At 58.4% G+C, this 25,094-nt stretch overlaps 1 protein-coding gene across 1 annotated transcript in view; it reads right to left on the minus strand.

Moving 5' to 3' along the window:
* Positions 1 to 25,094, minus strand: part of RORC (RAR related orphan receptor C) — a 78,156-nt gene that overhangs the window by 48,978 nt on the left and 4,084 nt on the right. Inside the window, exon 2 of the mRNA XM_075907070.2 lies at positions 6,211 to 6,240. Coding sequence (XP_075763185.2) covers positions 6,211 to 6,240 — 30 coding nt within the window. The remainder of the gene's footprint in view (positions 1 to 6,210; positions 6,241 to 25,094) is intronic.

A 25,094-nucleotide genomic window follows, 5' to 3' on the forward strand; every position in this document is an offset into this window, starting at 1 on the left:
AGCTTTGGGGCGTAGGAGGGGGCTCCGGCTTTGCGGGGAGCAGGGCTGGGGCAGGAGGAGCTTACCTTGAGTAGCTCCCGGTCAGCAGTGCAGCGGGGGGGGGGGGGGGGGGGAGCTAGGGCAGCATCCTGCCTCTCCTGGCACCGCAGACCATGCTGCCCACAGAAGCAGCCAGCGGCAGCTTCCCAGCCAATGGGAGTGCGGAGCTAGCGCTCGGGGCAGGGGCAGTGCGTGGAGCCCTGTGCGCTCTCTCCTCCCCCGACCTGAGCCGGGCTTTCTGCCGGCCACTTCTGGGGCGCAGCGCAGTCTGCAGAGCCAGGCTTAGCCCCCGCACTGCTCACCTGATCCTCCTGCAGCAACGAGACCCAGGGCCCGACATTCCACCCCCCGTCCTGGAATGTGACCCCGGTTTGAAAACGAGGGATGTAAACGAGTAGTCGAGTACAGGAGACCCCCGCACTTACGACCTAATTAGTTCCGGGAGAACCGTCCTGAGTCGAGCCGTCGTAAGTCGAACCCTTATTTCCCATAGGTGCAAAGATTAAATGAGGGTTCCGTTCCTGGCCCGCTTTGCCTCCTGGGAGTTGTAGTCCCCAGCGGGCCGGGGGCTGTGCCAGGTGGAGGTGACTCAGCGCGAGCTGCTCGCAGAGCCAGCCGGGGCTGTGCCGGGTGGAGGCAGCAGCCAGAGCAGGGCAGTCGTAAATGCAGGGGGTCGTAAGTCGGGCGGTCGTAAGTCGGGGGTCACCTGGAGACAATTAACTGATAAGCCTAGGCTGTATCAGAGGCAGCAGATTGGGGGGGGGGAGGGCAGCAGGGGAGACTGCCACGAAGCAGCCTCTGCTTGCGGCGAGCCTGGGCCCGCCGCGGCTGCTTTAAGGCAGCAACCTCAGTCCGCGAGGGGTCTGAACTCCCCGTGGACAGAGGCTGTTCCACATCCCACTGAGCAGCCTCTGCCTGTGGTGAGCTTGGGCCCACCGTGGACAGAGGCTGGTCCCTGGCAGCAGCCTCTGTCTGCAGCGGATCTGAGCTCCCATGACAGACGCTGGAGCAGCCTTTGTCCGTGGGCTGTTGGGACTCCCCAGACAGGGGCTGCTTCATGACAGCCACCCCCCAACAGCAGCCTCAGTTCGTGGGGAGCTGGGTTCCCTACAGACAGGGGGTGCAGCTACCCTGCACTGCTGCCTCCTCTGATACAGAGGCAGCAGCGTGGGATGCAGGGGGCTCCCCAGTAGTGGGACCGGAGCGCACTGGCTGCTGGTCCCACCCCTGGGGTCTATAGAACAGTCGAGTCCCTGATAAGAATTCACGCGGTGATTCGATATTCTATTACCCGCTGTCTAACATCCCTATTGAAAACCACCGCTCTACACTTCACTCCCTTCCTAGGACCAGGAGTAGAACCCTGGTGCCCTTCCCCCTTCAGCTGACCACTGGGCAGCACTGCCTTCTCCTGACTGGCCTCTTCCCAGCTCTGCTCTGGCTGCGGGAGAAGGACAGGGAAGGACGCATGCACACCTGCCGTGGAAACCTTTGTGGTTCACCCTGCACCTGCACACAAAGGTTTCCGGCCGGTTCCCATCCCCGGCGCCGGGGGCCTGACGCATTTCGGGAGGGGAGGGGGGCGCTGCTCGGGGGGGGGCACAGATGCTTGCTGTCGCCGAAGAGCAGTCAAGCAGGCCCTGGCTGAGGGGCACCCCACGGCAGTACAGGCCTCCTTCAGAGATGCCCAGGCATGCAGGGGGCGAGATGGGTTGCCGTGGCTTACCAAGTCCTGAGGTTTCTCCACTCAGGGACCTCGTCCTGGGGCAGGGGCAGGGAAAGATGCCCCCAGGAGCCGGACCTGGCCCCAGCTGGGCTGGAACTGGGGAGGCACCGGGTTCTCCAGTCCCCTGCAGTGCTGCCCGCTGAACCCTCCTTCACCTACCGCCTTCCAGGCGCAATGCAGACACCAATGGAGCCGCACGGCCAGCTGGGAAGGGCTTGGCTGTTGCAATCCCCACCGCCTTTGCATGGTCCCCACCCCCCACCCCTAGGGAAGTGACCTGAGCCCTCTCCCTGCCCTGCCTCCCCCCCAGCTTAACCCTGGGGGCAGCTGTGCTTTGGTTCTCACCCCGTGGCCAGGTGGGGGAGGGGGACCAGCCTCTGTGGCAGGTGGGCTAGGCAGAGAACACCCCCCTCCCACGGGCTTCTTTCTCCCCCCCCCCCCCCCGGAGCGTTCACACCTCGGGACGAGTTAACCGCAGTGCTGTGAAAACCAAACCTGCCGCTCACCACAGCGCCTGCCTCTGCCTCGCCCCCTGCCCCCTCCCTGCGCACGGCAGGGGCTCTGGCCGAGACGGAGCCCCAGGCAGAGCCAGAGAGAAATGGGCCCCCCTCCTCCCCTGCTGGCACATGCTCCCCCACGCCAGGGCAGAGGGTGAGGGGGCTGGGCTGTCTGGGTATTATATGGATGTACAGCACCTAGCACAGGGATGGCCAACCCGTTAAAGGCAAAGAGCCACAATAGTGGGAGATGCAGCGCAAAGAGCCGGGGGAAAAAAAGTTGGCAAGCCAAAAAAAAAAAAAAAGGACACTGCGCTTTTTGACCACATCAGGCTCCCGTTGGCCAGCACCATCTTGCTGGTGCCATTTTGCTTTGCTTTGCCGACCGATGAGCACAGGGAAACGGGGGCTATGGGCCATTTTTAGGGGCACAGAGGTGGCTTCGTGAGCCATGGGGGAGGCTTCGCGAGCTGCACTTGAAGCGGGGAAGAGACACATGCATGTTGGCCAGCCCTGACCTAGCATAATGGAGCCCTGATCCCTGACTGGGGCTTCGCTACCGACTGTCTCATGTGGCCAACAGTGCTGCCTACTGGTCAGGGCACTGCACTGGGCTTAAGGCCACTTGGGTTCTATCCCTGGGTCTGCCAGCAGAGCAGCTAAGGAAGTGACCCCTCTTTGTGCCTCAGTTTCCCTTAGTCTACTGCGACTGTGAGCTCTCCATCTCTCATGCTGCGTCGAGCTTCACCGGGCCCTGACGTGGGCTGGGGCCTCCGGGGGCTTCCAAAAACAATGCTGCAAAGCGCCGTGAGGCCTAGCCAGCCCCAGCCAGCTGGGGGTTAAACGGGGCAGCCCTCTGAGAAAAGGAAAGGCAGGGGCAGCGTGCACCTCCGGGATACGCTGCTGCAAACAGGCGGGCAGCCAGACCTGGCTCTTGCCAAGGAAGGGCTGGCTCTGAGCAGGGGCAAGGCCAGGAATGGGGACAGAATAGGGTCTTCAGTCTTCTGGGGCAGGCTGTTGCAATCACCAGAGCCTGCCACTAGGGGGTGACAGGCCATTGCAATCACCAGAGCCTGCCACTAGGGGGCGACAGGCCATTGCAATCACCAGAGCCTGCCACTAGGGGGCGACAGGCCATTGCAATCACCAGAGCCTGCCACTAGGGGGCGACACAGCCATTGACACTAAGACCCCATGGCTGGGTGCATTAAGATCCCACAGCTGATGGTGCCCTTAATCCCCCTCCCGGTGGTCGAGACCCCCTCCCATCTGCCACTTTGCCAACTAATGCCACGATGCCCCTGAGCGGGCACTGAACCCACAGCCCCATCGTTCGGAAAGCACCAGTCTCAGCTGGAGCACATCTGCCAGCCCAAAGGCAGCTGCAGATTCAATCCCGTTGCATAATCCAGCCACCAGAGGGAGACAGAGCACACTAGCCCATAGTCATCAATGGCAACTCCCATGCTTAAGGGTCAGGAAGGAATCGGAGGGCGGCATCACCTTTCGGTGCGGCACCTTGCGGGAGCTGCTGCTGCAGGGGCTGGCAGGCGCAGAGGTCAGATGTGCTCCCTGCACCTTCCTCCCATGTCCTGCACCCCACTCTCCCCTCCTCCCTCATGTCCCCTTCCCCCCCGATTAAAGGCTCTTTGCCCCCCATCACCTCTTTCAAGACCCCTGACATTTGGCTGTCCATGAGTTTTCAGGAGGCTGTTATCTCAAGAACTCCTTGTTTAATTAGCACCAACTTCGGACCAGCAACCCCACTCTAACAAGGCCCCGTGATTTCCACCGCGATCCAAGCCAGCAACTAGATTTTAGAGCCCTGAGACAAAGCCAGCTACTAAGTGGTAATCAAGTTTAGGGATGTTAGATAGCGGGTAACAGAACAGCTGAGTAATCGCATGAATTCTTAGCGGTTACTCGACTATTCTATAGTGCCCGAATGACAGCCGGTGCGCTCTGGCCCCACTCCTAGGGATCCCCTGACACCGTGCGCTGCTGCCTCTGTATCAGAGGCAGCAGCACAGGGTGCCAGATGGGAATTGGTCCACCTGGGCCTAGGCGCATCAGTTAATTATCTAGTCCACTACTCGTTGACATTCCTAGTCAAATTTCAGTGGTAACAACCTCCCACCCAGCTGTAGCAAAGGGTGAACATATGCCATAAGCCTGTTTCGTGCATGAGCTTGCTGCATCTACAAGGTGAGAAGGGGTCACAGACTCATATCAACCAGTTATTGAGTTCCTGGGCAGATTCTCAAGACTCTATAATTAATTAACCAACCTCTCCCTTGCTTATTAGCCCTTTATAAACAAGCTGTAGAAATGTGCAAAGAACTGCCCAACTCCTGAGAAGAGCGTCACAAGAAACAACTCCTGAGAGTTGGCCAAGTATCACGGTCTCCACTGTCGACAAGGGAAACTGAGGCACGGTGCGGTGCTTGGCCTGGTTTCAGCAGCATGTGGGGATCCTAGTCCCCTTGCTCAGCCCACTAGGCCACGCTGTCTCTGCTACAGGCTTTATAAACTTGGACGAATCTGCAAAGCCAAACCTCCCTCCGCTTGAAACCCATGGGGGTGGGGAAGTCCTGGGCCATTCTGACCCCTGGATGTCATCACAGCCAAGAGGCAGACCCAGAACTGTGGGGAAACAGCGTCAGGAACCCCATTTCCCCCAGGCCTGGGTCCGTGGGAGCCGATCTGGGCTGGGAGGCCCTTGTCCTTCCCCCACCTGAGTCGAGATGGTCTGGGCTGTGCTGGGCTTTGCAGGTCTCCCCTGTGCCCCATGGAGAATCATAGAATCATAGAATAATAGGACTGGAAGGGACCTTGAGAGGTCATCAAGTCCAGCCCCCCGCCCTCAAGGCAGGACCAAGCTCCGTCTACACCATCCCTGACAGATGTCTATCTAACCTGTTCTTAAATATCTCCAGAGAGGGAGATTCCACCACCTCCCTTGGCAATTTATTCCAATATTTGACCACCCTGACAGTTAGGAATTTTTTCCTAATGTCCAATCTAAACTTCCCCTGCTGCACTTTAAGCCCATTACTCCTTGTCCTGTCCTCAGAAACCAAGAGGAACAAATTTTCTCCTTCCTCCTTGTGACACCCTTTTAGATATTTGAAAACCGCTATCATGTCCCCCCTTAATCTTCTTTTTTCCAAACTAAACAAGCCCAGTTCATGAAGCCTGGCTTCATAGGTCATGTTCTCTAGACCTTTAATCATTCTTGTCGCTCTTCTCTGTACCCTTTCCAATTTCTCCACATCTTTCTTGAAATGTGGCGCCCAGAACTGGACACAGTACTCCAGCTGAGGCCTAACTAGTGCAGAGTAGAGCGGCAGAATGACTTCACGAGTTTTGCTTACAACACACCTGTTGATACAACCTAGAATCATATTTGCTTTTTTTGCAACAGCATCACACTGTTGACTCATATTCAACTTGTGGTCCACTATGACCCCTAGATCCCTTTCCGCCATGCTCCTTCCTAGACAGTCGCTTCCCATCTTGTATGTATGGAACTGATTGGTCCTTCCTAAGTGGAGCACTTTGCATTTCTCTTTATTAAACCTCATCCTGTTTGCCTCTGACCATTTCTCTAACTTGCTACGGTCATTTTGAATTATGTCCCTATCCTCCAAAGAAGTCGCAACCCCACCCAGTTTGGTATCATCTGCAAACTTAATAAGCGTACTCTCTATCCCAATATCTACATCATTGATGAAGATATTGAACAGTACGGGTCCCAAAACAGACCCTTGCGGAACGCCACTTGTTATCCCTTTCCAGCAGGATTTAGCACCGTTAACAACAACTCTCTGACTACGGTTATCCAGCCAATTATCTCAGAATTAGGGGCAGTGTCTGAGATCCCCACTGCGGCAGGATGCCTGGCACAGCCCAGAGAGGGAGAGGCCTGTTGGCGGGAACGGTACTCACAAGTGTGTGTCTTCTTCATGGCGACTGGGCCTGCAACCAAGAGAGAGACGGGGTGAGACAGCAGCAGCAGGCATCCCCCCCAGAGCCTGACACCCTCCAAGACCACGACTGGAGCTACATGGGAAACTGAGGCACCAAGAAGCACTCCCAGCCCCTCCCCATCAGCCCCCAGGAGTCCTGATTAGCAGCCCCCCCAACCCTCCCCAACCTCCAATTACACTCAACTAACCACTAGCCCCCATTCCTGGCTCCTAGCCCCCTGCTCTAACCACTAGACCCTTGAGGAAAAAGCACCCGTCCTATTCCCAACCCCCACCCCCATGTATCCAGCATTTCCCTCTTTGAGCCAAGCGACTCCTGCACTAATGCCCATGAGGCTATGCCCTACTGAGGACCTTACAGCAGGGACCAGTTGGAGTGTGTGAGAATGACCCACACACACGCTCAGCGTGGCTGTTCGCACACTGGGGTAGGGCTGAGGTGCCTCCTTTGTGAACCGGGCCCCCACAGTGCTAGGCGCTGTACATTACTGATTAAGCATATTATGCTAGTGGCTGGCAGCCCCCCATCACAAACCAGCCCCCTGGTGCGCTAGGTGCTGCGCAAACCCAGAACAGAAAGGATCCCTCCCAAACAGCAGAGAATCTAAACACGAGACCAGCTGGACCCGGCCAGCTGCGGGAGCGCAGCGAGCCCCGCTCATCCCCTGTTCAGGTTGGGGGGCCAGGCTGGCAGCATGGCGGCAGGCCAGTCCCGGTTGTAGGAGTTCAGAAGGTGTCAGGTGAGCCACGTGGGAGGAGAGGAGTTTGTTTTGAGGACGTTCGCAGAGAGATCTTCCCGAGCACCCGGGGCAGCACGGGAGAAACGCCGGGGGCTGGGGTAAGAACAGACCAGGTGGGCACTGGAAGCGGGGACCACAGACTGAGCCAAGCGGGAAGCGCATACAGGATGGGAGGGAAGCAGCTGGGAGCCAAGAAGCCTGGGGCAGCCAGAGCAGCTCACGGACAGAAGCAGAATGGGGCTGAGATGGGCAAAAGCCCCATGGTTGGAGGAGGAGGCTTGTGGCAGCCTGCTTGTGCCGAAGCCAGAGAGGAGATGGAGACAGCAGGGGGACTGAAAGACACCGAGGGCTGGAGTGAGCCGAGGGGAAAGACCGGAGCTTTTCATTGTTTACTGGGAGCCTTTGCTTATTGATTGATCTGTGCCCATAAACCCTGGCCGCTGCTCTGATTAATAACTGTTATTGGATCGGCATTATCAGCCTGGTTAATAATTAATTCAATTATACAATCAGGACACGCTGTTGGAGGCAGGATGGTAGTGGATCAATGAACCCCTCAGCATTCACACAGTCGGTTGGGGGCAAGCATGGGATTTGGGAGACCGGGGGAGGAGGGAGTGTCAAATCTCTGCTCTGCCACAGACTTCCTGCATGGCCTTGGGCAACTCACTTAGCTTCCCTTTGGCTCAGTTTCCTCAGTTTCCCCCTGTACCAAGAGAACAACAGTACTTCCCTGCTTCCCAGGGAGCTATGAAGATAAAGCTAGTATAGCACTTGGTTACTAAGGTAGAGCTTTAGATAGATGGGGATGCATGGGGTGGATGGACAGACTGCTGGGGTTATGGGTATAGATGGGGAGACAGATGGGATGCAGGGGGGGTGGATAGAGGGGGCTGTATGGGGACAGACGGACAGACAGGCTGTATGCAATTGGGTTGCTGGACTTGCTCTGTGCCCCAGAGCAGAGACTACTGACCCCTAGTGGGGACAATCCGCACCAGGTCCAACTTCTGCAAACTTCCCTCTCCAGCCCCCTTTTATGTCAGCTACGGGCTTTGGCTCCTTTTCTCTTACGGCTGGGCAGACTAGGGACGTTACACAGCGTTGACTTGTGCCACCGTGCACCTGCTAATACGCGTTTACACTGGGGGGTGGGGAGGCGGGAGCTGGTGCTCACGGGGATTCAACTTAACCCAACTTCCATTTCCTCCCCCTCCCCCGCTGCCTCTGTATCGGAGGTGAGGGGGTAGTGAGCTCGGCAGGAGCTGGTGTGAGGGGAGAGCCAGGTTCAAAGCTGGCTCCATAGCTCCTGCCTTTCCCACCCTCCTCTGCTGCCTCTCTGGGAGGAACCGGGGAGAGAGGGGGAGAGGGACAGGTGTCTCTGTGAGAGCCAGCATGCACGGGGAGCTGGACCTCCCCACACACACCGACTCCCCCGCCCCACTCCCGGCTTGCTGCCTCTGATACAGGCTCATCGATTAATTGTGGACTCGACTACACGCTCACATCCCTAAGGCAGAGGGAGACGGAACCGGGCGAAGGATGTTAAAATGCGGTGATCAGGCTAATCGTCTGGCCGATACGGTTTGTATCGATGACACGATGAGTCGATAGGACCAGGAGAGTCCAGGAGCTGGCTCCAGCTGCTCAGTCCCAGCTGGTGCCGGCTCCAGGAGCCACCTGTATGGTGGCTCTGCATTTTAAATGTAGGAAGAGCCTCCGGGCTCTTCCTACATTTAACATGCAGAGATGCAGCGATCAGCACGAGCCAGGACTGATAGAGGCAGGAAGGGGGGGAAGCAGGTGGCATCTCGGAGACAGTGCTGGGGGAAACCGGCTTTTAAGCCGGGTCCCACCCAGCACCAGCGTCTGTCCTCCCCCGCTTGCTGCCTATCTCCTAGCGTATGCTTATCGGATAGTCGACTGGTTGCTTACATCCCTAAACTGGCCTGGGACAACGTGCTGGGCCGGCCAGTCTCCCCGTGGGTTGCCTCTGCAGGGCTGTCCCAGAAAGGCCTCGTGCTCCTCACCAGCAGCCGCACTGAGGGAGGGAATTGTGTGGGGCACAAATCCTGCTGCCCCATCTGCCAGACCCCTGGCCAGGCACCCCAGCCATGCCCTGTGTCTCTGTGCAGGATCAGACAGACTTTGGGGGCGCCTGATAGATGGTGGCGGAGGCACCCCCTGGTCTCGCGTATCTCACTGGGGGGTGCTCCGAGCACGCTACAGAATGTGGAATGTGACATGTCCAGGGTCACTGGACTCTGCCTGGGCTCCAGCAAGGATCTGCCAGCTCGGGTCTGCTGGGGAACGGAGGGGGGCTCCCAAGCTGCTAACATCCAGGGGCCGCAGAGCCCAGCCCAGCCTGCCTGCACCTCACAGCACCCGGGCTCAGGCAGCACGAAACCTGGTACCTAGTACCTCCCCATGGAAACACAGCAACCCCCCCTCTGCCGCCCCCAGCACCCACTCCCCTCCCCTCCTTTGGCCTTGCCAATTCACTGACAGAGTGTCTACTCCCCCGCCCCGCAGGAACCAAGGGACAGCCCAGAACTGGAGGGGTGGGGAGCTGGGATCAAGGGGCAATTGGCAGACCTAGAGAGCCCCAGCTGGGATAGCAGGAAAAACATCTTAATCCCACCTGTAACGGTTATTCCAGGCCTGCCCCACCCCCACAGCTCTGCCAGTGCCCCTCGGTCCTGCCCCACAGCCCCCTGCTAGCCCAGTCCTATCCCCCCCATAGCTCTGCCAGTGCCCCTCGGTCCTGCCCCACAGCCCCCTGCTAGCCCAGTCCTATCCCCTCCATAGCTCTGCCAGTGCCCCTCGGTCCTGCCCCACAGCCCCCTGCTAGCCCAGCCCTGCCCCCTAGCTCTGCGGGCAACCCTCACTCCCAACCTGCAGAGCCCCCTGGTAGCCCAGCCCTGCCCCCCCCCCCCCCGCACAGCTCTGCCAGTGCCCCTCAGTCCTGCCCCCCAGCTCTGCCAGTGCCCCTCAGTCCTGCCCCGCAGTCTAGGGGTTAATTGCACTTCCACACCCACCCCCCGAAAGGGAAAATCAATCTGATTAGCTGAGTGTCCCCGCGGGGCCTGGAGAAAGCCGCACGTTCACCACGCCACCCTCCTAAGCAGCTTTGCTATTTTTGTTCCGCGCCTTAACCCCCGGGGCTCCAGGGCCATCTCCCTGCAGGGCTGGAGCCCGGTTCCCTGGGACAGGCCGAGCGGGAGGAGCACCCGTGGGAGGCACCACCCAGGCTGTTGGGGCTGCACCATGCACTCAGGGCCTTGTATGTTCCCAAGGCAACCGGGGGAGTCGGAGGGGAAGCGGATCTGACCTCCGGCCTGGCCCTTTCTCCCCCACACAGCTGGGGACCCGTCCCGGCTGTGCCAAACGGCTCCCTACGGGGCAGCACGCCAAGGGGGGACCTGCTCATACCCTGATTCACAGCCCTCCCCGTCTAGGACGGGCTCCCCACCCAAGGGCAGAGAATCCCAGAGTCCATGCTACCGATACTGGCCCATTTCCCTTTTTCAAGCTGAGGCAGAGCTGGCCCCGTTTAAGCCAGGGCCCAGGGGCCTTTCGCGGTGGGTGCATGGGGGCTTCGCAGCAGGGACTGCAGGGCTCCCGCCCAACCAGGAATCTGGCCACTGTGGGGCCCCTGATCTTGGCCCTCCAGCTCCTGGCTCCCCACGGGAGCCCGATCTCAGCCCTGGGGCCCATATGGCTCAGTCCCAGGCCCATATGGGCCCTGGCTCCCTCTGTAGCCCATGCCTGTGGTCTGAGCAGCACCTAGCACACGGGCCTCCAATTTCGGCCACGGTACAGCACCCAGCACTGTGATCTCAGACCAGTCATGGGCAAAAGGGCCTCCGCGGGCTGGATCCGGCCAATGGAGGCCCTGCTGCTCCCCCGCCCCCAGGCCGATTAGGGTCTGGGGAGTGCACGAAGCCTCCTCCCGCCCTGCCAGGAGCACGTGGTGCTTTGAAGCGCAGCGCGCTGCTCGCGGGCGGGGAGGGAGCAGAGGAGGCTTCGCGTGCTTCTAATTGGCCTAGGGACAGGGGAGCGAGGGAAGTCTCCTCCCACGCCAGGGGCATGGGCACCTTGGGGGAACGTGGGGTGGCGGCAAAAGCCTCCCTCACCCCCAGACCAATCATGGTCTGGGGAACCCAGAAATATCTTGCCTACGCCCCTTCTGCTCGATGTCCCGCCCCTTCCCGTGCGGCCCGCGGCCACTTAAAAAATCTCCCAAGTGGCCCTTGGCAAAAAATTATTGCCCACCCATCTCAGACGGAGTCCCTGGGCACACCCGCACCATCAGCCTGACCTGGGGTCCCGATCCCCACACAGCCAGGGGCCTAGGTCTGACCCCATGGGCCTCCCGTGCCCACTCAGCTGCCCCGTGGGCTTTGAATAAGGGGAAGCCAGGCAGGGTGGGGGAGTGCGGCCCAGCCCCCCACACTGGCCTCGCCTGAACTCTCTGCTTACATAACCCAGCTCTTGGGCCTTGGCTGCTGGCCAGCCACATGTGTCTGAGTCACAGCGCAGGGAGGCACCTGAATAGACGGGACTGGGACCCCGCGCAGCCATCGCCTGCCCAGCCCAGCAGCCACACTGCCTCCCTTATCCCAGTGCAGCTGCAGCCCCCTCTGGGGCGGGGCGCCGGGGCTGTTCGTACAGCACTGAGATGCAGCCACCTCTGGGGTGGAGTGCTGGAGCTGATCATACAGCACTGAGATGCAGCCACCTCTGGGGTGGAGTGCTGGAGCTGATCATACAGCACTGAGATGCAGCCACCTCTGGGGTGGAGCGCTGGAGCTGATCATACAGCACTGAGATGCAGCCGCCTCTGGGGTGGAGTGCTGGAGCTGATCATACAGCACTGAGATGCAGCCGCCTCTGGGGTGGAGCGCTGGAGCTGTGCATACAGCAGACATGCAGCCACCTCTGGGGTGGAGCGCTGGAGCTGTGCATACAGCAGACATGCAGCCGCTCTGGGGTGGAGTGCTGGAGCTGTGCATACAGCACTGAGATGCAGCCACCTCTGGGGTGGAGTGCTGGAGCTGATCATACAGCACTGAGATGCAGCCGCCTCTGGGGTGGAGTGCTGGAGCTGTGCATACAGCACTGAGATGCAGCCACCTCTGGGGTGGAGTGCTGGAGCTGATCATACAGCACTGAGATGCAGCCGCCTCTGGGGTGGAGTGCTGGAGCTGATCATACAGCACTGAGATGGAGCTGCCTCTGGGGTGGAGTGCTGGAGCTGTGCATACAGCACTGAGATGCAGCCGCCTCTGGGGTGGAGTGCTGGAGCTGTGCATACAGCACTGAGATGCAGCCACCTCTGGGGTGGAGTGCTGGAGCTGATCATACAGCACTGAGATGCAGCTGCCTCTGGGGTGGAGTGCTGGAGCTGTTCGTACAGCACTGAGATGCAGCCGCCTCTGGGGTGGAGTGCTGGAGCTGTGCATACAGCAGACATGCAGCCACCTCTGGGGTGAGGAACAGGGCTGCTGTGCAGTCTCACGGCAATGCTGCACAGCAGCTCAGGGCGAGGGGACAGCACCGGGCTCCCCTCTGGCCGACCGACAGGGATGTCAATTTCACCCGCACTGAAGGAGCCCAGAGGGTATCGCTCCAAGGAGGCTGGCAGGGCCAGACAGACCCCCTGTTTCCCCTTGGCTTGTCAGCTCCCAGCCCACCCCAGCCAGGTACCCGCGGCCATTGCTCAGGGCTGACGCCCCCCGTTTGCTCACTGAGCAGCCCTGCCGCCCAGCCATTCTCCGGGAGCTGGCTGGCAGCGCCGGCTCCTCCAGGGGAGCGCCCGAGGGTTTGCTCTTGGCCGGCAGCGCTGCTGGGGGCTTGAGAGTCTGAGCTGGAGCTGCCAGAGGCTGCTGTGGCCATGCCAGCACTGCTGAGGGGCCTGGCAAATCCTGCCCCACAATGCCCTGCAGCCCCCCTACCACGTGGCCACTGCCTGCTCCTCCCAGCCTGCCCCAGACCAAGAGCTGACCCAGGATAGATCCCTCTTCTTAGGCCATCAGTCCCTTGGGGGCAGGGACCGTCTCTGTCTGGGTCTGTACCGGGGGTCTGGCCCCTGCTTGGGGCTGAGTGCAGGCCTTTCTAGGGAATCTGGGGTTCTGCCCCCCGCCCGGAGCTGCTCTAAGAGGATAAGAGTCTGCTATAGCTACCAGCTAGCAGTGATGCCCCTGTGGCTCCAGGGGATCAAAGATGCTTGTCCCACAGAAGGCTCCAGGTTCTTCCTGGTAGGATATTGCTCCCTGCTGGGAGCCCAAGGCCTGGCCCACGCTGCAAAGGGTAAACCAGTGAGGAGCCAGGGGCTGAGGCAGCTACAGAAGCCCAGAGAGAACCATGTCCCAGGTGACGGTAATTTCTATGATGGAAGAGTCAGCAGAGAGCAGGAGCCCATTGTGCCAGGTGCTGCCTTGACACACGGCGAGACAGAGTCCCTGTCCCAGTGGAGATCAGGGCCCTGCCACACTGGGCACAAGTCAAGACCGTCCTTGCCCCCACAGAATTCACAGTGTACTAGACAAAGGCAGGCAGATTTCTCCCCATTGCACAGGTAGGGAAACTGAGGCCTGTGAGGGGCAGGGACTTGCCAGGGCTCATACAAGAAGTCAGTATTCAAGCCCATCTCTCCAGAAGCCCAGGCCAGCAGCCGGCTCCGCTCTCTCCACCTGTGACGTAATGGTCGGCACTCAGGGCTCCGGCGAGCCACGCAGGGAGTATCCAGAACGCACAGCTCTTGTATAACCTCACACCTAGGCAAACAACACGCCCTCGCTTGGCAGCTATTACATAACAGCCAACACATGCCACGCCCTGCTGGCTCCCACTGCTTTGCTGGCACGGGGATCGGACCTCTCCCCGGGCGGGAAGAGGATCCCCAAGGAGCAGGTTCTGATGCTGCAGCAGCAGAGACAGCTGGAGGTGGGGCAGGGTGGGATGAAGACACCAGAGTTCCCTTAGCCAAAAGCAGCCAGGACGCTCCTGGGTTCAGATCCAAGCGGGTCTGGATTATGCCCGGTGCTACCTGGGTGTGTGATGGAGGCAGAGAAACGTCCCAGCTGAGAGCAAGGCTACAGGGTGACCAGAAAACGAGAAATGCCTTTAATCCAAACCTCCAAATGAGTCTCATTCGGTTTGATTCCACAACAGGCCGGGAGGGGGCGGGGGAGAACAGTCTCTGAAACTCTTCTATGGAACCCCAGGGAGAGAGCTCAGAACACCCCCTACCCTTGTGGTTATGGGGCGTACAAGGTCCAATCCCTGCTCGGAAGCAGGCAGAGATGGGATTTGAAGCCATCTTCTATGCACTACGGGAGTGCTCTAACCACTAGGTCACTGGCTAGTCTGGAGTCTCTCCCTCTCCTGAAATTCCACCCCAGCGCTGAGAAACCCGCTCGGCAAAAGTTTCATTCAAGCTGGTACATTGCAGCCAAAAGTTTCCGTGTCAACGAAATTTGCATTTCCCAGAAAAAAAGTATTTTTGTCAAAACATTCCCAAGCAGCTCCCATGTGGGTACCGCTCAGATGCACAGCAAGAGACAATCCCTGCTCCGGCTGAGATCAGGGCTCTGGTGCTGCACAGACGCACAAACGGTCCCTCCCTCGCAGCCTGAGCAGACAAGCCAGACCAAGGAAAGATCAGAGTTTTCAACCTTGGAGACCGAAGCCTGAACGGGGCAGGAGGGGACAGTGGAATGGATGGGGGGGAGGTCACGCTGCCAAGCTCTGTGTGACCACAGCACAGACCCCATCCAGCAAAGGGGGGGCCACCAGTGAGCTGAAAAATAAGGGGGAGCTTTTCTAGTGTGAACTGCGGGTGGGCAGAGCCAAGTGCCTTGGCCAGGAGGACAGAGTCAGTGCCAGGGTGGGAAACAGACCCTAGGAGTCCTGCCACCAACCCCTCTCCGCTCTAACCACTAGGGGCTGCTTCCCTCCCAGGTTAGCACAACAGGAGCGGGAGCCGAACTGCGAGGGGGGCAGAACAGCAGAGGGGCACAGGGGTCAGACTAGGGTGCATGGGCAGGCCTGGAACAGCAGGAGGGCTGAGGGTCATGACTGAGGAGCACTGGCAAAGCTGGGGGGTGGGGTCCCATGGCTGCAATTCCAAGGGGCTGAAGGAGCCCCAGGCTAGGATAGCAGGTGGAGGGTCTTCAGTCATTCGACATGTGCTACGGGTCTGTAGGTTTGATCCCCAAGGGAGCCCGCTGCGGTGGCCCAGACGAAGCCTCCTCCAGCCCAACCCCTCACCGGCCTCCGCCGCGAATTTGTTAAGGAGGAAAAAACGCATTAAAAGCCCTCTAGTGAAATCGCTGGGGAGCTGCGTGACAACACCCTGCCCCCAGCCCGCCCGCCACCCCACGGCCAAAGGCTGGTGTCTGGCTTCCTAGGGCAGGCTGCTGGCCCAGATGTTTGCAATGACGCCGCCCATATGGGCCACAGCTGCTTTGCCCAGGGCCCCTGAGCTCCAGAGAGGGTCAACAAGGTCTCGGGGGCATTATCCTCCGGGGGGGGGGGGGAGGCACGACTAGGCTGCAGAGGGTGAATGATCTGCTCTGCAGCCCACTTTGGCAGGAGATGTTGGAATGGAGGCTCGGCCCCCGCAGCCCATGTGTATTGCTGGCAGCAAGGGAAGTGTGGGGTTGGCGTTACCGCTCTGGGGTGGGATTGGGGGGATCCAGCTTTAATTCCTAACACTGCTGAACACTCCCTTTGACCCATCACTTCAGCCCTCCCCCCGAGCCTCAGTTTCCCCATCTGTAACAAGGGGATCGTGATCCTTCTGCTTGGAGAGTGAGCTCTTCACGACAGGGTCTTCTCAGCACCACCGTGCCCCACCCGTCCTGGGGAGCAGCGCCCCCTTCCTCAAGCCCAGCCAGCAAACGTTTCTGGGGACCCCACCCTCCTGGGGAGATGACCCCACCGGACGCTCTCATCCTTTGGCAGCCAATTCTGCCGCCACTGAGGACACGAGCGCAGCTCCGATGCGCTTCGATTGGGGCTCCGGAGACTGGCAGGCGACATGGGAAATGACACTGATTAACCATCATTAACCTCCTGCCTCAGTTACGTCAATAGAATAATCTCCCACCTGCCGGAGGGGATGCGGAGGGAGGGGAGAACACTTATCCACCCAGTAAACTCCGTTCCTTTCTCTGAGCCAGATCACGGCTGCCAAGTGAGAGAGACGGAAGTGGAAAGGTTTTCGCTGGGTGTCACAAAGCCGCTCGCGGCAAAAACCCCTTTACAAATAGCTCCCCTTTCTCCCCAAGCCGGGCAGCTCAGGACGCGGGCGAGCAAGGCGGCTAAAGGCGATGGGGCCAGGTTGCAAAGGAGGCTGGGGGAGATGGCTGGTTTGATTTACAAAGCTAGGAAAGCGCAGGCTGCCAGCACACCCAGTCAGGGTAGGAGACACTCCCTGCTGAGGGCAAAGGGCTGGTCTACGTAAAGAAACGGATTGGAATGATAGCGCAGAACAGCTCTGCAAAGGGGACCCGGCAATACGGGAAAACAGCCCCAGACCAACACAGATGGGGAAACCGAGGCACAGATGGGGAAACCAAGGCACAGAACGAAAGCATGACTTGAATGGAAGAGGCAGGGCTAGAACACATGCGCCTTGATTCCCGGTCCTGTTGCCTGAGGCCTGGTCTTGCTTCATCCCTGGACTGCAGACAAAATCCAGGGGGATTCCCAGATCCCAGTAGACAGGTCCAGGCGTCAGAACGCCTGGCTTCTCTTCTGAGATCTGGTTGGGGAGCGAGGCCTAATGGTACAGCAGGGCACTGGGAGCCTGAACTTCTGGGTTCTATTCTTAACTCCACCCCTGCTTCTCAGTTTTCTCTTCTGTGAAATGGGTATTAAAGCGTGGTCCCATCTCCTCGGCAGCCACAATCCCTAACGTTAGCCAGCGCTGACGATTCCTGAGGAGCAGGTGCCTGGGGAGGGCGGAGTGGCGTGGCTCCGGAGAGAGGTGCTCCTGCAGAGGTGCTGCCACGGCCCGCCTGGGCTTTTACAGCCAGCGTTTCCATGGCAGCCTTCCCAGAATCCCACAGTGCTGACATGGCTGCTTCTGCCTTGGAACATCACAGCCTCCCAGGTCTCCAAATGGCCAGCACCCGCGCTGAGTGACTCTCCCAAGCCAGCACACCCTCATTCCCAAAGCCACCCCTGCTGGTCTGACCGGATCGCTGCTCCTCCGGCCTGTTGCTGTGTGCTGTTAAAGAGCGACCGCGTCCCACCCCAAAGCTGGCTGCTATTCCAGCAGGATGAAGTAACAGCACCCTCTGCCTTTAGGGCTGGCACCAAGAGCAAAGCAAACAGGGCTGGAGCGGCCCCACACAGGGGGTTACAAGCTGCCCCTCTCCCCACACTCAGACACACAGGTATCTGCTGCCCGGGGGGCGTGGGAGGGGAGGATGCCCAATTGCTATGCAGCCAACAGTTTAACCAACCCTTTACAGAGAGAAATTAACCCACCAGGGTCCCCTGGCTTTAGAGCCGAACTGGCTGCTTTTCTAACAGTTCAAAGAGGAATGAATTCAGGGCCATTCTCGGGCCTGTCATCATCCAGGAGACCAGACGAGACGGGCACAACTCCAAGTCCCCCGGAATCCACGAGCGTAAGCTAAGCCCAGAGCGGGTTCTGCGGAGGGGAAACTGAGGCACGGAGCGACGGGCCCTCCCCTGTATTACACTGCAAATAAGTGGCCGGGCTGGGAATAGGATCCAGGCGTCCTGGCTTCCATCCCCTCTGCCCTAACCCCTTGACCATATACTCTCCAAGAGGTGAGAATGGGTCCCAAGAGCCTTCCCTCCTCTAACCATTAGACCAGGCATGTCCAAAGTCCGGCCCGCGGGCCAATTGCGGCCCGTGTTCCGGTTTAATACGGCCCCCCAGGTAATTTGGCAATATCTATCTTTTATGGCCCCCAACGAATCCATATGTATTGAGATGAATACATTGTAAAATCTCAGTTAATGTCAGTTGGTCTAAATCAGTTATAAATATATTTGGACACAACATACATACTTGGTGTTATGTTCCTGTTCATATTTTTTGGACTTAAAAGTTGACAGACAACCTTTATTACCAATAATATGTAATGTACTTTACAATGTTCCTGACATATATTTCAGCTTCCTTTTTTTGTCATCTGGCCTTCAGATATGAAAGGCAGAGTGATTTAACACCTGTTTAGATTTGTCATCCATGTGACGAAATGAAAAGTATGCCGTTTGCAATAAACTTTGCATAAAATAGTTAATTTGCATTTAATTTTAATGGTTCAAAGAATGTCAGGCAAAATGGTCGGCCCTCACGCATGTTCACTTCATCAAATCTGGCCCTCTTTGAAAAAAGTTTGGACACCCCTGCATTAGACCCTAACCCCCTCTTAGTGCTGAGGGCCCAAGAATCCTGACTCTCAGCCCCAGCCCTGGCTCCACCTTCCCCCTCACACTAACCACTAGGGACCATGCCCCTGCTTAAACGACATGCTAGGCAATGCAACTGAACTCACCAGGAGGCCCAGAACAGCTGGACCTGAGAGTGGGGAATGGCCCCAGCGTGCGAGGGGGATGGCAAAGGGCATTGTGGGAGCAGGCGAGGGTGGGATGGGGGAGCCATGCCGAGCTGAGGGGCGGGAGGGAGCAGTGACAGCACAGCAGGAGAGGACAGCGTGACCTCCAGAGTACAACTTCCCAGCCAGCAGCTGCACCCCCCACCAGCCTGCTGGCAACGCTCTCTCATCCAGCTGCAGGAAGACTCCGATTTCAGTGGGTCTCCCTGGGCTCCCTGGCGCCATGGGGGCCCCTCGACTTGCCAGGACCACACCCGTTACCAGCCCCTCCCCATCGGGCTACACCGCACCCCACAGTGCCTCTGCGCAGGGTTTGCCTTCCACATGGCACCAGCCTGCCCTCATGCAGCGCCCGCCTGCCAGCTCACCTCCCGTACCGCACTGTGCCAAGGCACAGAAGATCATACCGCCGCCATCCGATGGCACAGTCCACCCACACCTGCAAGACTGTGGGCTGTTCTGGTCACCCGCTCCCCTCCAAAAAGATCTATTCGGGTTGGGAAAGGTGCAAAGAAAGGCAACAACAACGGCGAAGGGGACGAAAGAGCATCCGTAAGAGAAGAGATGAGAAAGAGACGACCAAAGTGGAGCTATGACAGAGGACTATAAAATCATGACCGGTGCAGAGGAAGTGACTAGAGGACTGCTAGTTACCCCTCCACATAACAAAAGAGCCCAAGGTCAGACAATTTTATTAATGGGCAGCAGGTTGAAAAAAACATTCGGAAGCGCTTCTTCACGCAATGCGATCAACCTGCGGAACTCACTGCCGGGGGATGTTGAGAAAGCCAAAAGTACAACCGGGTGCAAAAAAGCAGCAGAGGCGTTCCTGAAGATGAGGTCCAACAAAGGCTATTAGCCAAGCTGGTCAGGGATGGAACTCCATGCTCTGGGGATTCCTAACTCTCTGATGGCCACAAGCAGGGACTGGGCGACAGGAGATGGATCACCCAATAATTGCCCTCTTCTGTTCATTCCCTCTGAAGCCCCTGGCATTGGCCATGCTCAGAAGACAGGACGCTGAGCTAGATGGACCTTTGGTCTGACCCACTGCGGCCGTCCTTATGTTCACCAGCCCTGCCCCCCCACAGCGACTTCGCCAGGTCCCCCACAGCACCTGCCACCCCATACAGCCCCAACCCACACCCCATGCAACAGTGCAGCACCTGTGCCATGCTCAGCCCCCCCCGCCAGTAGCCCCCACGTACCAGTGCTGGTGCCCCCATGGCACTTACCCATCAACCCGTGCCCAGCACAGCTTAGCACATGTGGCAATCACCATGTTCCTACACCAAGCCCGTGCCATAGCCAGAAATCCTCACCGAGCACAACCCCCACCCCAACCACTCCACACTCCTGTGCCAAGCGCAGCAACCACCCACCTGCTGCCCTCAACACTGCAGGATCCAGATCCCAAGCACCCTGCCAGTCCCCCTCTCTGCCCCCCCCCCCATGCCAGCCTGTTACTGCAGGGCGCAAGAGCCTTCTCCTCCACATCCATCTCCAAAACCCCACGTTGCTCTGAGACCCTGTAACGTGCGAATTCTCCCCTTAGGCTGCTATTCACTAGCCCTACAGGAAAAGGGCTGGGGGACAGGTTTGGGGAGGTGACTGCATAGGCAAGGGGGCAGAAATGCCGCTGAAGGGGGCAGAAATGCCACTGAATCCACCTCATCCAGCCGCAGCAAGAGTGACTCCCACCAGACGGGTTCACCTGGGGACCTAGATCTGACGGAGGGACGGCCGTTGTCCATGGCGGTACAGCCCCTCGTGTGATAACCGAGTGATCGAGTCATGGCTAAATGAGCGAGAAGCAAAGCATCGGCCTCCCGTACTAGGAGCAGCCAAAGCAGCATCTCCCGAGATCACGGCCGGTTATCAAAGCGCAGCAAGATCTCCAGGCACGACGGCAACAAGCACTCAAGCTCCTTCCACGCTGGGACCGCAGGCTGGGAGATCCCCTGCCCCCTCCTCAAGCAAAGAAGAGCTTCCATCTCCCCACATTTTTTAGTTTAGCTTATGAGCCGCTACCCCATTCCGGCCACCTGCCCTCAACACCCCCTAGAGTTTTCCGCCAGGAACTGCAGCCACTCACGCCAGGGGACGCCCTCTCTCCATCACGGCCCCCGCGGTGCCGGGTTATTTGCGTCTCCCCTCTCTGTGGGACAAGGGGGTTGCTGCACCGGAAAGATGGAAGGAGCAATCTGCCCTTTCCAAACATCCTCAGTCTGATGCCAAAGCCCAGCCTGGGCTAATACAGACACCCCTTGCCCCTGCAGACAGGGCGCTGGAAATGCCAGGGGAGGACATCCCCTCGCATGGCGCTAAACAAAGAGCTGCGTCTGCCAGAGGCGTCCACAGGCTGATTGCAACAGGAAGAAGGTGTGAAGCCTAGAAAGGGGGAAGAGGCGCTTCAAAGGAGACACGGGCTGGGCACATAGCTCATCCATAAGAACGGCCATATTGAGTCCGACCACAGGTCCATCCTGTCTGCGGACAGTAGTCAGTGCCAGATGCCCCAGAGGGAATGAACAGAGCAGGGAATCATCAAGTGATCCCTCCCCCTGTCATCCATCTCCAGCCTCTGACAAACAGAGTAAGGGACACCATCCTGCCTAATAGCTATCGATGGACCTGTCCTCCATGAATGTATCTAGCTCTTTTTTGAACCCTGTTAAAATCCTGGTCTTCCCAACCTCCTCCAGCAAGGAGTTCCACAGGTTGACTGTGCGCTGCATGAAGAAAAACTTCTTTTTGTTTGTTTTGAACCTGCTGCCTATTAATTTCATTTGGTGGCCCTTAGTTCTTATGTGATGGGAACAAGTAAATAACTGTTCCTTATTCACTTTCTCCATGACTTTATAGACCTCTATCGGATCCCCTCCTTAGTCTCCTCTTTTCTAAGCTGAAAATTCCCCGTCTTCTTAATCTCTCCTCATATGGCACCCGTTCCAAAGCCCTCATCATTTTGTTGCCCTTTTCGGAACCTTTTCCAATATCTTTTTTGAGATGAGGAGACCACATCTGTACACAGCACTCATATCCCCTAGCCCGGGGCGCCTTGGACAACAGGGCCGACATTACCCTGGCAGGGCTAGTGAGGGCTAGCAGCACTGGCTGACTCTTAATTGGTTAGAAGGGACCGGGGGCGGCTAGGATGTAGATACATGGCAGCAGGAGGAGGCCGAAGGGCCGGCGAGGCAGGGGCAGAGAGAGGGCGCATCTCGTCCAGCTCTCTCCTGGCAAAGGGGGAACTGTGCAGAGGAGCCCGATCCTGCCAAGTGTCCTCCATTGTTGGAGGGAGCGCTGCACCGGGCAGGATCGGGCCTCCCACAGCAGCCAGGCCCCAGCTGCTGAAAGGGGCGAGCCCCGGTGGGGATTACCACGGGATTATGCAACAGGCAGCGTCGCGCACCATGAGCCGGCTTTGCCCCACGCCACGGCCAGCGCATTAACAGAATTAGCTTACGTCCCTCTGGTTAAAAATAAAAGTGGATGGGATGGGGGCGGGCGGGGGGAATGCGCAAGTATGTGCAGTCTGCAGGGGCACTGCCGCTCTTGCTGGGCCCCTCTGAGAAGCAAGCCATCAAAATCAGCCTGGTACCCCTTGGTTTCCACCTGGGCTTTATTAGTTGCATTACGGTAGCACCTAAGGATGTCCATGGTTAACCCAGAAGCATCACCCTTATCAGGTGATGCTTACCAGTTACTGGTTAACCAGCAGCCTGGAGCAGCCCCCCCTCCCCCCCCGCAGTTAACTGATTAAATGGGATTTTTCATTCCTGCTAGCACCAGCAGAGAGTCGTCCCGTCCCCCCCGACCTGCATCTGTACACTGCCTGAGCAAGAGACAGTCCCAAAGACGGCATACCTGGCCAGAGAGCGGGAGGGGAAATGGAGGCACGAGGAAGTAACTTGTCTATGCGGGGAAAAGAATCCGCGTGCCCCCGTCAGTGCCCCAGCTACTGGGTTGTGCTGGCATCAGCCACGCCGGCTCTTTTGCAAAGTTTGTGGCACAGCCCAAAGCAGGATCCTCTGTCCCTCCCAGGGTGACCCTGGGAGCGGAGCTACAGAGGTGAGGGATGTGGCACACAGCGGTCACTGGGGCTCAGACAATGCTGGGAATCGCTGCCGAAACACAGCCATGAGGAAATGGGGATCCCGGGGGAGGGAGCTGCCCAGGCATCAGCGCTGGGGTGACCCCACCCTGAGTATTGCATGGGAGAAGAAACACAGACACCTCCCCGATGGTATGCACCACTGTGTATCCCAGAGGCGGTTACAGACGCCCTCCCCGCTAACCACACCTGACACATGCTCTCGGCCAGCTGACCCGTCCACGCTGCTCCTAATAACATCAATTAGCTCTTTATATAACACGGCGTTAGTAATAGGTGGCTACAGCACCTTTCATCCAGGCGCCTTATGCGGCTTGTAAAGGTTGGCCAGTATTGCTCGGCCCTTGCTATAAATGGGGAAACTGAGGCACGGTGCCAGCATCTTATAGCAAGCCAAGGGCTGGGAATGGAAACCAGGAGTCCTGACTCTCCAACCCCACCCTGTTCTAACCACTAGACCCCACTCCTCTCCCGGAGCTGAGACGAGGACCCAGCAGGCTAGACTCCCAGGCCTTCCCATGTAATCACTGTGCCTCCCAGCCTTAGATCCAAGTGAGGCGAATGCTAATTTCTCCGGCGCTGCAGATACTCCCCCAGGAAAGTATCCGGGATCCTTTGAGACCTCTCTCAAGGGAGCCTCTTGCAGTGGGTTTTGTTTCGTGTTGCTTGGCAGCCAGACCCTTAGACCCAAGGGCTTAAGACTTCCCTACTCCAAGGTCTCTTGTCCCAAGATCCGCATGCCCTGGGCACTCTGTTCTCCCAACGGGAAAGGGGCTTTGCCGCCTGATGCTTTTATAACCACCTCCCTGCCACCCCACCCCACTGCAGCTTGAACCCGGGGTCTCCAACTCAGCCTCCCAGGCCCCTCTGTCCCTAGGGCCGCAGGAGGAACTCCATCCCCTGGCAGCAGGAGTAGGCTATTATGCCTTAGCAGGCCAGCCACGAAAGGGGGTGCAATGCAGGCTTTCCCACTTCCCCCGGTAGAGCTGAGTCCAAACCCTCCAGAGGGAAGTGGACAAGAGAGGCGTTCGGTTCAGGCCTTCAGGGTTACTTGAATCTCCTATAGGCCTGGAGCTATCGGGGGTCCCGCAATCTCTATATTTCTCTGCAGCACGCCCACGAGAGGCAGAGGTATTCTCCTCACTTCACAGATAGGGAAACTGAGGCACGGTGCAACGCTGTGACGAGCCCCAGGTCCCACAGGGAGTCAGCGGACTCACACCAAGTCCTAGGCTAGTGCGCTAACCACCAGGCCATCCTGCCCCTCCAGTTACATAGCCCAGTTGGGGTTCAGTCCCCCAGCTTCCACCCCAGTCCGGTGCCAAGCAGGACCACCCCAGTCCAGGTCCAAGCGGGACCACCTCCACTGCCAGTGCTGGCCCTGCCCAAGGAGGCGCACACACACCCAAAGGGACAACAACAGCCTCGTCTGCATGACAGCAACTCGCCCCACGTTAGGCAACACCAGCCGCTGCCAGTAACCCCAGCGCCTCCCCGTGCATCCACCACTACCCACCTGCTGCTCTCACATGGCAGCGTTAGCCAACGCCCCGGGGCCATGCAGCTCACACATGGACCATAACCCTTGATCCTCTGCTACTGCTGCCTTCCCAGACCCTTGGGCACATCACAAGCATTACCTGAGCCTCACAAGTCACAACACACCCCTCCTCCCTCCCAGGACAGTGACAAAGGGAGCAGGTAAACTGAGGCACAGAGCACTCACTCAAGCCCGTAGAGAGTGGAAGAGTTAGGGGGAAAGAAGCCAGGACTCCAGACTCTCCCGTTTCCCCTTTGCTCTGTCCATGAGGCCACCCCTTCTCAGAGAACCCAGGAGTCCTGACTAGGGATGGAATAGTGTAGTGGATGAACTGGTAAGCAAAAGCTTATAGGTTAATGCTACAGACTACATGTATTTCCCGCTCCCCCTCCGCCAGTAAATATTTTTAGCAGGCTGGCTCAATGCTGGCTTATGACGGGTCTGGGCCCTACCCCCGCTGCGGCTCTGCATTTAAACTGTATTAGGAGCCAGGTGGGTAAGCAGCCTGGCTCAGTTCCAGCTCACACCGGATCCAGGAGCTCAGACCCCCCCCCCCCAACAGAGGCTGCTGCCTCTTTATCAGAAGCAGCAGCGCAGGGTGACAGGCAGCCGGTCCGCGAGGGGAGCTGGTTTTTAAATTGGCTTCCCTCCCGGACCAGCTGCTGCCTCTGATACAGAGGCAGCAGCATGGAGTGACAGGAGGCTCCTCGGGAGTGAGGCCAGAGCGCACCGGCTGCCGGCCCCGCCCCCGGGGACTACAGAATAATCGACTAACCGATAAGAATTTATTCAGTTACTCGACTATTCAATTAATCAATATTTAACATTCCTGGTCCTGAC

The sequence above is a fragment of the Pelodiscus sinensis genome, chromosome 22 (assembly GCF_052426305.1).
Source record: "Pelodiscus sinensis isolate ZL-2025 chromosome 22, ASM5242630v1, whole genome shotgun sequence".
In the NCBI taxonomy this organism is placed as follows: Eukaryota; Metazoa; Chordata; order Testudines; family Trionychidae; genus Pelodiscus; species Pelodiscus sinensis.